This window comes from Salvelinus fontinalis, chromosome 24 (assembly GCF_029448725.1).
Source record: "Salvelinus fontinalis isolate EN_2023a chromosome 24, ASM2944872v1, whole genome shotgun sequence".
Lineage (NCBI taxonomy): Eukaryota > Metazoa > Chordata > Actinopteri > Salmoniformes > Salmonidae > Salvelinus > Salvelinus fontinalis.
The window spans coordinates 1,222,028-1,235,715 of record NC_074688.1 but is presented as its reverse complement, the minus strand read 5'-3'; the positions used below and the strand labels follow the sequence as shown (position 1 = coordinate 1,235,715).

The 13,688-nt window shown below is 44.7% G+C and overlaps 1 protein-coding gene across 7 annotated transcripts in view; it reads left to right on the top strand.

Moving 5' to 3' along the window:
• LOC129821727 (protein furry homolog) overlaps positions 1-13,688 on the top strand; it is a 222,270-nt gene that overhangs the window by 169,816 nt on the left and 38,766 nt on the right. For all 7 annotated transcript variants that reach the window (XM_055879325.1, XM_055879322.1, XM_055879326.1 and 4 more), the window contains 5 exons: positions 3,425-3,522; positions 3,786-3,956; positions 4,277-4,417; positions 11,346-11,522; positions 12,818-12,982. In XM_055879325.1, the coding sequence (XP_055735300.1) occupies positions 3,425-3,522; positions 3,786-3,956; positions 4,277-4,417; positions 11,346-11,522; positions 12,818-12,982 (752 nt within the window). The remainder of the gene's footprint in view (positions 1-3,424; positions 3,523-3,785; positions 3,957-4,276; positions 4,418-11,345; positions 11,523-12,817; positions 12,983-13,688) is intronic.

The following is a 13,688-nucleotide window of genomic DNA, read 5'->3' as shown; positions in this document are numbered from 1 at the left end:
TGGTGACTGCAACTGTGCTGTCAGATTGTCTGTTTGTAAATTCAGAGCATTTTGCTCTCGGAGCGTTCTGAGCTCACACTGGACGCTCCGGGTATATTACTTCCGGGTATATTACTCACTAATGTTCAGTCTCTGGATAATAAAGTTGACAAGCTCAGGGCTGTAACATACTCTGTTTCACGGAAACATGGCTCTCTCGGGATATACTGTCTGAGTCCGTACAGCCAGTTGGGTTCTCAGTTCATTGCGCAGACAGGAATAAATATCTCTCCGGGAAGAAGCAGGGGTTTTCATGATTGGTGTGATTGTGATAACATACAGGAACTCAAGTCCTTTTCTTCACCCGACCTAGAATACCTCACAAACAAATGCCGACCGTATTACCTCCCAAGAGAATTCTCTTCGGTTATAGTCACAGCCGTGTATATTCCCCCTCAAGCCGATACCACGACGGCCCTCAAGGAACTTCACTGGACTTTATGCAAACTGGAAACCACATATCCTGAGGCCGCATTTATTGTAGCAAAGCAAATTTGAGGAAAATGCTACCGAAGTTCTATCAACACATTGACTGTAGTAATTGCGCTGCTAAAAACACTCGACCACTCATACTCCAACTTCCGGGATGCCTACAAGGCTCTCCCCCGCCCTCCCTTAAGCAAATATGATTACGACTCCACTTTGCTCCTCCCTTCCTATAAGCAGAAACTCAAACAGGAAGTACCCATTGCTAAGGACTATTCAACGCTGGTCTGGCCAATCGGAATCCACGCTTCAAGATTGTTTTGATCACGCGAACTGGGTTATGTTCCGAGAATAACATTGACGAATACACGGATACGGTGACTGAGTTTATCAGGAAGTGTATAGGAGATGTTGTACCCACTGTGACTATTAAACCTACCCTAACCAGAAACCTTGGATAGGTGGCAGCAGTGCGCAAAATTGAATGTGCGAACCACCGCATTTAACCATGGCAAGGTGACTGGGAATATGGCCGAATACAAACAGTGTAGTTATTCCACCGTAACAAAGTGGAGACGCTATTCAACGGCTCAGACACAAGACATATGTGGCAGGGTCTATAGACAATCACAGACTACAAAGGGAAAATCAGCCACATTGCGGACACCGACGTCTTGCTTCCAGACAAGCTAAACACCTTCTTCGCCCGCTACCAAGGACTGTGGACTCTCCTTCTCCGTGGCCGACATGAGTAAGCCATTTAAGCGTGTTAACCCTCGCAAGGCTGCCGGCCCAGACGGCATCTCTAGCCTCGTCCTCAGAGCATGCGGAGACCAGCTGGCTGGAGTGTTTACGGACATATTTAATCTCTCCCTATCCCAGTCTGCTGTCCCCACTTGCTTCAAGATGTTCAACAAAGGTAACTGAACTAAATGACTATCGCCCCGTAGCACTCACTTCTGTCATCATGAATTGCTTTGAGACTAGTCAAGGATCATATCACCTCCACCCTACCTGTCACCCTAGACCCACTCCAATTTGCATACCGCCCCAATAGATCCACAGACAATACCTTTGCCATCGCACTGCACACTGCCCTATCCCATCTGGACAAGAGGAATACCTATGTAAGAATGCTCTTCATTGACTATAGCTAAGCATTCAACACCTTTATATCCTCCAAGCTCATCATTAAGCTTGTGGCCCTGGGTCTGAACCCCGCCCTGTGCAACTGGGTCCTGGACTTCCTGACGGGGCGCCACCAGGTGGTGAAGGTAGGAAACAACACGTGCACTTCGCTGATCCTCAACACTGGGGCCCCACAAGGGTATGTGCTCAGCCCCCTCCTGTACTCCCTGTTCACCCAACTCAATCATCAAGTTTTAAGTCGACACAACAGTAGTAGGCCTGATTACCAACAATGTCGAGACAGCCTACAGGTAGAAGGTCAGGGCCCTGGGAGTGTGGTGCCAGGAACATAACCTCTCACTCAACGTCAACAAAACAAGTGTCTGTACATGTATGAATGATCAATAGGGCGTAGTAAAGGGGGCAAAAGTCCTTCAGTAAGTATCTAGATGAAAAAAACTAAAAAAGGAAAGCTCTGCAAAAGCCTGGAATTGTATCCATGCATTACTACTCTAGCCATCTAGCCAAATAAAAAAGACCTCCCAAACGTGTAGCTTAAATAACAACCACACAAGACAGTAGTCGTCATTTTTATCAGAGTTCAATAGTGTTTCTGCAAAGTAGAAAATGAATGGCAACAGGGGGAAAAAAGCCCTGCTGTAAAAATCAAAACATATCTTCGACTTGGAAGGTAGGCTAGGCTATGCATGCTACCTGGCAAAAGAGTAGGTCATAGATCCAAGACATGGCTCAGAAGTGACTATTGAACCAACGCTTGGCATCCTCGTGGGAGTCGAACTTTAGCTTTCCCCCCGGTATGTTGAACGTGGAGATGAGCAGGGGAGCGGAGTGAGAATTTAACTTTCTTCTGATGAAGGTTGCGTTTCACATCGAGGAATTTAGCTCTGTTCTTGGTGACACTCGAGCTGAGGTCAGGAAAGATGAACACCTTGCATCCACAGAAGTGTAGCTGGTCTCTGCCCTGCCTCTGGAGGATGTGCTCCTTGTCACAGTAGTAGTGAAAACAGACGATAAACACTCTAGGCTTGGAGTTGTCATCTCCGCCCGCTGGGGCTATGGACCCCCAGCACCTCCGCGATAAAGTCGGACAAGAACTTAACTGAGTCCCCTCTTTCAAGTTTCTCTGGTATACCAACTACCTGAAGATTGCAACGGCGAGAACGTGATTCCAGATCATCGGTCTTGTCAATCAACTTTTGGTTTTCAGAGCTCAGACGGGCGACCGTTTTCTCAAGGGCTACTATGTGGTTATGGTAGTCACACAAGTCATGTTCAAAGCCGTCAAGTCAGCGGCCTTGTTCATCCACAGCGGCTCGGACACCATCCAGGACAGCGGTGAAGGGGGTCAGAGCAGCATCGATGGCAGTTTTGAGCTGAGTGGCAATGGTAGCTGTAATTTCCGCGATCAGAATCATACGGAGTTTCTGAAGATCTGTGTGGAGTGTGACCGCATGAGACTCCGTATCGGTTGGACATCGCGGTTCAAACGTTAGTGACAGGTCTTCTGCTCCTCAGATCGTGTGACATTTGAATCAAAAAGACAACTTACCAATTCATCAATCGAATTTGATATGTAAGAAAGTGAAATGCAAAGTACAAATTTGGCCAAATTAACTAGTGCGTAGGAGCCTCGTCCACGAGCGTCTTCTTCATTCACATGCTCAGCCGCGTCAGTTGGGTTCGTTGTGTCTGTCTCTCATTTTATGCCGTCATTGTAGCACTTTGATTTTCTTTCAATTAAATATATTGTTATTATTTATTATTTGTCATTTTTGAGTGAAATGGAAGCCCTATTTCTCTTGTTCCCCAGGTTTCCCTCTGAACGTTCTCTGTCTGCTGCCACATCTGGTCCAGAACTTTGACGGCCCATCCCAGTTCTGTAAAGACGTGGCTCAGAGAATAGCTCAGGTTAGTCTCCTCGTCAACTTTCTCGTCAACTTTCCAGTCAATATGCGTTATTTAATAGATAAACAAGGACTTTACACACACAAAATGAGGTGAAATAGGTAAATTTTCTCCACAAATTAAGCCAATGTAAAGTATAAAAAAGTATATAAATGTACTCTTGGTCATTTTGAAATCGAATTCATGTCAATCTAATTCATTATTTAGGATTCATTGCCAATATGTACTGTAAATATTTAGTATTTGGTTTCTGCTTGGATGGCCAGGTATGCTTAGAGGAGAAGAATTCGAAACTGTCCAACTTGGCCCATGTGATGACCCTGTACACAACACACTCGTACACCCGGAACTGCTTCTCCTGGGTCAACGTCGTCTGTCGCTATCTCCACGAGGCCTTCTCCGAGATCACCCTCAACATGGTCACTTACATGGCCGAGGTCTGTATGGCTGTTCTATGGATAACCATACTCCTCTTAAGCCTGATTCACACTATAGGGCCAAACCAATTCAGTTCAAGACGAACTGTACAGGGCTGGCCTGGTTTGGTATCTACCTTAGTTGCTGGAACCGTGCAGTAAAGGACAATGTGAGAAGAAAATATCTGAGCCAGTATAGTGCTGTTCAGGTCAGCCACATAGTGTGAACTATCCTTAAGAGTTTCTGATACATAAATTATGTTTCTCCTCGAGTAATATGGATCAATGGATTAAATCCATTTCAGACTGTCATTAACTGTGAGTGTGTCCTGATTGGCCAGTTGTTGGAGAAGGGTCTACCCAGCATGCAGCAGACCTTGCTCCAGATCATCTACAGCCTGCTGAGTCACATGGACCTGTCAGTCATTCAGGCCAAGCCATTCAATATGGAGGTCCTCAAGACCATCGAGAAGTTTGTCCAGGTGAGAGGAACATGGTGTTGTTATTAATGAAATAATACGTTTTGAAGTTGAGAACTTCTCCCCTCCTGACTGACTGGCCATTTCAAGATGGTCAGCTAATTCGGTTCTATGTGTAGGCTAAAGCCTCTCCTGACCTTGTGTTTAGCCAAGCTGACAGCAGCTAGCTAGCATAGTTTGGAGATAGGCTAGCCAGCTGCAGCTATCTAGCTGATATTTCTCTGTCAAATCCATTATGGCAGATACTGTAGCAGGAGCCAGTGTCTGAAATTAGTTTCATAACACAATCGTTCTACAACATCTTGCTATGAAAGTAGCTTGCAACTTAATGTCAAACGTTCATCATGTCGTGTTAAGACATGTTACCATGGAAACGGTATCAACTGCGACTTGAATGCCCGTTCTTAAGTCAGCTCTGCTGCCTTACAACACAATATACTACATATAACTGGCTAGTTATGTCTTGTCTCGTCTTTCCTTAAGTCGGCTGTAAGATCCTAGACGGAACTACTAATGTCCCTACAGATGTAGGTTACATGTGGACATTGCATAAACATTGCCCAGCATGAATGTAGATACATTTGTCTACAAAAAATGTATGGTTGTGTTTGTGTTACAAAGACAAATCATTTTATGCTGTAAATATCATATTGATGCGCTTACAAAGACAGTATGCCTACACATACCTAGCAAATACAAATAAGTTGTGTATAGAGTACAACTAGAATGGCATTCTATTTGTCTATTTGGCCAAATATAAGGATTTTGCTGTCTAACCACACACTGACATACACAGCTCTCTGGGTGAGGTTCTGTCTTCAAGTCTCCAGTGGGTGATGAAATCCTTCCATCTATGTAATGTATTACAGGTTATGGACAATGTAGTCAGGTGGCAGGACAAGTGGAGTGCATGACAATCCTGGATATGACAGTTTGCCTCAACCCATGGGTCCATCAGGCAGAGTTTAATAACTACAGGCAAATACCCCATAATCTCAAAGTGGAATTATGTTTCTAAATTAAAATGACAAGCTGAAATGTCTTGAGTCACTATGTATTCAACCCCTTTGTTATGGTAAGCCTAAATACGTTCAGGAGTAAAAATACGTTTTTTCATTTTTTTGCCTAAAATGGCATACCCAAATCTAACTGCCTGTAGCTCAGGACCTGAAGCAAGGATATGCATATTCTTGATACCATTTGAAAGGAAACACTTTTTGTGGAAATGTTAAATGAATGCAGGAGAATATAATGCAATAGATCTGGTAAAAGATAATACAAAGAAAAAAACGTGCGTTTTTTTGTATTTCTTTTGGACCATCATCTTTGAAATGCAAGAGAAAGGCCATAATGTATTATTCCAGCCCAGCGACAATTTAGAATTTGGAAACTAGTTTTAGACTGATCCAATGAACCATTGCATTTCTGTTCAAAATGTTGCATCAAGACTGCCCAAATGTGCCTAATTGGTTTATTAATGCATTTAATATATAACTGTGCACTCTCCTCAAACAATAGCATGGTATTATTTCACTGTAATAACTACTATAAATTGGACAGTGCAGTTAGATTAACAATAATTTAAGCTTTCTGCCTATATCAGACCTCAATTCGAGTCCTTAGGAAACTTTGCAGTATTTTGTTTTTTTATCTATTATTTCTTACATTTTTACCCCAGGAAATCTTAAGTCTTATTACATACAGCCGGGAAGAACTATTGGATATAAGAGCGACGTCAACTTACCAACATTACGACAAGGAATACGACTTTCCCGAAGCGGGACGTCTGTTTGGACCACCACCCAGGACAAAGGATCTAATCCCAGAAGTCGACCCAAAACAACGACGCCGCAGAAGGGGCAGATGGAGCGACCTCCTGGTCAAGCTACGTAGACGTGCAAATCGCCCACCGCTGCCGAGTATACGACTCACCAATGTTCAGTCTCTTGACAACAAGGTAGACGAAATTCGAGCAAGGGTTGCCTTCCAGAGATTGTAACATTCTCTGTTTCACGGAAACATGGCTCTCTCGGGATATGTTGTCGGAATTGGTTCAGCCACCGGGCTTCTCCATGCATCGCGCCGACAGAGATAAACACCTCTCTGGGAAGAGGTGCATGCTTCATGATTAACGACTCATGGTGTAATCATAACAACATACTCAAGTCCTTCTGCTCTCCTGACCTAGAATTCCTTACAATCAAATGCCGGCCATATTACCTCCCAAGAGAATTCTCATCAGTTATCATCACAGCTGTGTACATTCCCCCTCAAGCAGACACCACAACGGCCTTCAAGAAACTTCACTGGACTCTATGTAAACTGGAAACCATATATCCTGAGGGTGCATTTATTGTAGCTGGGGATTTAACAAAGCAAATTTGAGAACAAGGCTACCTAAATTCTATCAACATATTGATTGCAGTACTTGCCTGGGTAATACTCTCGATCACTACTACTCTAACTTCCGTGATGCATACAAAGCCCTCCCCCGCCCTCCCTTCGGCAAATCTGACCATGACGCCATCTTGCTCCTACCGTCTTATAGAAAGAAATTCAAAAAGGATGTACCAGTGACGAGAACCATTCAACGCTGGTCTGACCAATCGGAAGCCACGCTTCAAGATTGTTTTGATCACGCGGACTGGGATATGTTCCGGTCAGCCTCAGAGAACAACATCGATCTATACGCTGACTCGGTGAGTGAGTTTATAAGGAAGTGCATTGGAGATGTTCTACCCACTGTGACTATTAAAACCTACCCTAACCAGAAACCGTGGATGGATGGCAAATCGCCCGGCATTTGCACAAAACTGAAAGCGCAAACAACCGCATTTAACCATGGAAAGAAGTCTGGGAATATGGCTGAATATAAACAGCGTAGTTATTCCCTCCGCAAGGCAATCAAACAAGCGAAATGCCGGTACAGGGACAAGGTGGAGTCTCAGATCAATGGCTCAGACACGAGACGTATGTGGCAATGTCTACAGGAAATCACGGACCTCAAAAAGAAAAACAGCCACGTCACGGACACTGACGTCACAGTTTCCAGACAAAGTAAACACCTTCTTTGCCCGCTTTGAGGATAATACAGTGCCACCATAGCGGCCCGCTAACAAGGACTACGCCCTCTCTATCTCTGTGGCCGACGTGAGTAAAACATTTAAACGTGTTAACCCTCGCAAGGCTGCTGGCCCAGTTGGAATCCCTAGCCACGTCCTCAGAGCATGCGCAGACCAGCTGGCTGGTATTTTTATGGACATATTCAATCGCTCCCTTTGCCAGTCTGCTGTCCCCACATGCTTCAATATCACCACCATTGTTCCTGTACCCAAGAAGGCAAAGATAACTGAACTAAATGACTACCGCCCCGTAGCACTCACTTCTGTCATCATGAAGTGCTTTGAGAGACTAGTCAAGGATCATATCACCTCCACCTTACCAGCCATCCTAGACCCACTTCAGTTTGCACACCGCCCCAACAGGTCCACAGACGATGCGATCTCCATCACACTGCACACTGCCCTATCCCATCTGGACAAGAGGAATACCTATGTATTCAACACCTTTGTACCCTCCAAGCTCATCAAGCTGGAGGCCCTGGGTCTCAACCCTGCCCTGTGCAATTGGGTCCTGGGCTTTCTGACGGGCCGCCCCCAGGTGGTGAAGGTAGGAAACAAGATCTCCACTTCGCTGACCCTCAACACTGGGGCCCCACAAGGGTGCGTGCTCAGCTCCTTCCAGTACTCCCTTTTCTTCACACGACTGCGTGGCCATGCATGCCTCCAACTCAATCATCACGTTTGCAGATGACACAACAGTAATGGGCTTGATAACCAACAATGACGAGGCAGTCTACAAGGAGGAGGTGAGGGCACTTGGAGTGTTATGTCAGGAAAACAACCTCTCACTCAACATCAACAAAACAAAGGAGATGATCGTGGACTTCAGGAAACAGCAGAGAGAGCACCCCCCTATCCACATCGAAGGGACAGCAGTGGAGAAGGTGGAACATTTTAAGTTCCTCGGCGTACACATCACCGACAAACTGAAATGGTCCACCCACACAGATAGTGTGGTGAAGAAGGTGCATGTCACGCCCTGGCCATAGAGAGGCTATTTTTCTCTATTTTGGTTAGGCCAGGGTGTGATTAGGGTGGGCATTCTAGTTTCTTTATTTCTATGTTTTCTATTTCTTTGTTTTTGGCCGAGTGTGGTTCCCAATCAGAGGCAGCTAGCTGTCTATCGTTGTCTCTGATTGGGAATCATACTTAGGCAGCCTTTTTCCCACCTGTGTTCTGTGGGTAGTTTCTGTTTAGTGTCTGCACCTGACAGAACTGTTTCGGTTTTTCACTTTGTTATTTTTTTCAAGTGTTTTTTGAGAGAAAAAAATATCATGAACACTTACAGCGCTGCACTTTGGTCCATGCCTTCCGACGAGAGGCGTTACAGCGCAACAGCGCCTCTTCAACCTCAGGAGGCTGAAGAAATTTGTCTTGGCACCCAAAACACTGACGAACTTTTACAGATGCACAATCGAGAGCATCCTGTATCACAGCCTGGTACGGTAACGGCTCCGCCCTCAACCGCAAAGCTCTCCAGAGGGTGGTGTGGTTTGCACAACACATCACCGGGGGCAAACTACCTGTCCTCCATGATACCTACAGCACCCAATGTCACAGGAAGGCCAAAAAGATCATCAAGGACAACAACCACCCGAGCCACTGCCTGTTCACACTGCTACCATCCAGAAGGCGAGGTCAGTACAGGTGCATCGAAGCTGGGACAAGAGACTGAAAAACAGCTTCTATCTCAAGGCAATCAGACTGCTAAACAACAATCACTAACTCAGAGAGGCTGCTGTCTACATTAAGACCCAATCACTGGCCACTTTAATAAATAAATCACTAGTCACTTTAAACAATTCCACTTTAAATAAAGCCACTTTAATAATGTTTACATATCTTACATTACTCATATCATATGTATATACTGTATTTTATACCATCTATTGCACCTTGCCTATGCCACTCGGACATCGCTCATCCATATATTTATATGTACATATTCTCATTCACCCCTTTAGATTTGTGTGTATTAGGTAGTTGTTGGGGAATTATTAGATTACTTGTTAGGAAATTACTTGTTACTTGTTTACAAGATTACGTGTTAGGAAATTACTTGTTAGGAAATAGAAGCACAAGCATTTCGCTACACTCGCATTAACATCTGCTAACCATGTGTATGTGACCAATAACATTTAATTTGATTTGACATGTCTATGTCCTGGTAAATTTTCTTGTTACTTACAACCTCATGCTAATCACATTAGCCTACTTTAGCTCAACCGTCCCGTGAGGGACCCACCGATCCTGTAGAGGTGAACATGATTTTTGAATGACTACCTCATCTCTGTACCCCACACATACTGTAATGTCCCTCAGTCAAGCAGTGAAGTACAAACACAGATTCAACCACAAAGACCAGGGAAGTTTTCCACTGCCTCGCAAAGAAGGGCATTGATAGATGGGGAAAATATATAAATAATTGCAGACATTGAATATCCCTTTGAGCATGGTTAAGTTATTATTTACACCCAGTGACTACAAAGGTACAGGCGTCATTCCTAACTCAGTTGCCGGAGAGGAAAGAAACTTCCCAGGGATTTTACCATGAGGCCAATGATGACTTTAAAACAGTTACAGATTTTCATGGTTGTGATATGAGAACTGAGGATGGATCAACAACATTGTAGTTACTCCACAATACTAACCTAATTGACAGAGTGAAAAGAAGGAAGCCTGTACAGAATAAAAATATTCCAAAACAGACATCCTGTTTGCAACAAACAGGAAAAGTAAAGCAATACTGCAACAAAATGTGGCAAAGCAATTCACTTTTTGTCCTGAATACAAAGTATTTCCAATACAACACATTACTGAGTACCACGCTCCATATTTGCAAGCATAGTGGTGGCTGCATCATGTTAAGGGTATGCTTGTAATAGTTAAGGACTTGGGAGTTTTTCAGGATAAAAAAGAAACGGAATATAGCTAAGCACAGTTAAAATCCAAGAGCAAAACATGGTTCAGTCTGCTTGCCACCAGACACTGAAAGATGAAATCACCTTTCAGCAGGACAATAGCCTAAAACACAAGGCCAAATCTACACTGTAGTTGCTTACTAAGAAGACAGTGAATGTTCCTGAGTGGCCCATTTACAGTTCTGGCTTAAAATCTGATGAAACTCTATGTCAAGATCTCCTGGATTGCCATCACCACAGCAGCCTAATTACCATGGCCTTACGATGTCTACATGAGACTGCAAGCTAAACTCTACAGAGTCCACCTCACGGATTCTTAATCTGCAGTCTTCGGGCTTCATCCGGTCCATTCTCATCCCCCCCGGGAATCCTTCTCACATCCTTTCTATTTCCTCAATTATATTTTAAACCCATTTCAATATCTGGTCAAATCAAATCAAATTTGATTGGTCATGGTTAGCAGATGCACATGGTTAGCAGATGTTAATGCGAGTGTAGTGAAATGCTTGTGATCAATGTCTGGTCCTTGTGAAAAATAATATGATGAACAGAATACTGAATGTAGTATTCCTTTAACTACTGCAAAAAGGGAAAACAGAGTCTTGCGTCTCAGCAACAAATTTAAAGGCACACCCAACATGACTCTATAAACAGCCTGCTGTGTTGGCTGCAGGCCCTCATTCCAGGCTCACACACACTGAAACCTTTCTCCTGGAGGATTCTCCTCAGAGGCTTTGCTTTATGGTAGCTTTCAGGAAGCCCTGTATTTATGCTTCTCTGATAAATGAAAACAGTTTTGACGTCATATGGTGGATATCTTCGAACAGACTCTGTGTGTGTGTCTCTCTCTCTCGTTGTGTGTGTGCTCTGCCTGCACACGCTCTTCAGACGGCCCACTGGAGGGAAGCCCTGAACATTCTGAAGCTAGTGGTGTCCCGGTCGGCCAGCCTGGTGCAGCCAACGTCCCCCCACAGCGAGCTGGCCCACCTGGACCTCCAGGTTTGGGAGCGCTCTTCCAAAGCCCTGCCCGGGAAAACACTGGATTTTACCTTTGACATCTCTGAGGTTAGTCAGACATCAATGGTTCTCGGGTTCTTTTGATCTGTTTCTCTCTCTTTCGCTCTATTTTGCTCACTCTGTCTTACTTTCTCCCACTCTCTGTCTCTCACTCTCTCGCCACTCTCTAACTTCCTCTCACTCTGATGTAATGTTGTCACTCCCTGTCTGACAGCCAAGCCACGGACAAGACAGGGTTTGTTCTGTGCATGAAGCTGTTCTGTGTTAAAGACTGCTTCCCAAATAGCACCCTATTCCCTATATAGTGTAATACTTTTGATCAGGGCTCTGGTCAAAAGTAGTGCACTATAGGGAATAAGGTGCCATTTATGTCAAAGCCAAATGTGTGGTGTTAAAAGCATGAAGGGCACTTAGAGGAATGTTTACTGTCTCGCGTTTTTCTTATACTTTTCCTGTGTTTTCCAGGGTGTGGTACTGGTGTGAGACTGTTGATGACTGGATCTGTTTTGGACAGGAAACATGTCTTTCCTTCCAGTTAATTACAGATTATGCCTTTTAATAATGACCCCAGTAGATTAGCAGGAAAGCTAGAAAAGTACACACACACACAGTAAACACTCTCAGCCAGTCTGGGCAGAGCTAGACGAGAGAGCGATGTTGTGAGGGCTGACAGACAGACAGACTGGGAACCAAACAGGCAGCTATTTGTGCGGTTTATGAATGGCAGGAAATATTGTCAGACAGGGCTGCTGCCGTCCTTTGTGTGGGAACCAGGGAGGAGGAGAGTTCAAACTGGGCTGGGGTGGAGAGGGAGTGAGCTCCAGCCAAACAGAGAGCATTACAGCCTAGAGAGGAATGATTGAACAAACTTACCCCTCGTTTCTCAGACAAATTCCTCAGTATTTTTAGACGGAAGGGGGTGGGGAGAAGAACACAACAGAAGAACAGCATGTTACCAGAGGCACATGGAATCTGTATAAATTGACTGGAGGTGGATTGAATAAGATAATTTAGCCAAGATGGGAGGGGATATGTTATTTTCCTAATGTGCGAATCTCTCCTGCTCGGTAATTGAGCTGCTGGGGCTATGAATGGCTGCCAATGGACAGTACTAAGGGCTTAACAAACGCTGCCTGTCAGGGGTTGAAATATTGATGAGCGGCTGAATAGTTGGTCTGCTGCGTGTCCTGGCTAGGAGGGCTAGACTGGAGCAGTCATAGAGGAATGGGAGCTGTCCAATCATGGACTTACTGCTGCAGAGACACTCCGGTTCTGCTCCAAAACTGTGCTCTGTGTGTGACTTACTAAGGTCCCTGTGTTTACTAAGGCATGTGTGTTTGTAGACCCCAGTGATTGGCAGAAGGTATGAGGAGCTGCAAGGTTCTCCAGGCCGGGAGGGGAAAAGCCGGGCCATAGCTGTGACCTACAGCACCTCCTCCACCTCCTCGGGCTCCACCTCCAACAACGTCCTGGTTCCAGTCAGCTGGAAAATACCCCAGTCCTCTCAGGTCAGCCTTCCCTTTCACCCCTCCTCCCCTAGTCTTTTCAGGAGGTCAGTGTCCCCCGTTCTCCCCCACTCCTCCTAGGTCAGTCTCCCACTCCACCCCCAGTCCTCTCAGCTCAGTGTCCCCCTTACATTTTACATTTACATTTGAGTAATTTAGCAGACGATCTTCTCCAGAGCTATTACAAGGAGCAATTATGGTTAAGTGCCTTGCTCAAGGGCACAATCAACAGATTTTTCACCTAGTCATCTCGGGGATCCGAACCAACAACCTTTTGGTTACTGGTCCAATGCTCTTAATTCATTCATTCAGACTGCTCTTACTTCCTCATTTTTCAGAATACAAACCTGAAACAATTTCTAAAGACTGTTGACATCTAGTGGAAGGCATAGGAACTGCAATTTGAGTCCAAAGTCAATGGATACTGTAATGGCATTGAATAGAAAACTACAAAACCCCCCCAAAAAACTACTTCCCGAATGGATTTTTCTCACGTTTTCGCCTGCCAAATCAGTTCTGTTATACTCACAGACACTATTCCAAATCTAACAGTTATATGCATATCATATCTTCTGGGCCCGAGAAGCAGGCAGTTTAATTTGGGCATGCTTTTCATCCAAAATTTCGAATGCTGCCCCCTACCCTAGAGAAGTTTTAACAAACTATAGTTTTGGCAAGTCGGTTAGGACATCTACTTTGTGCATGACAC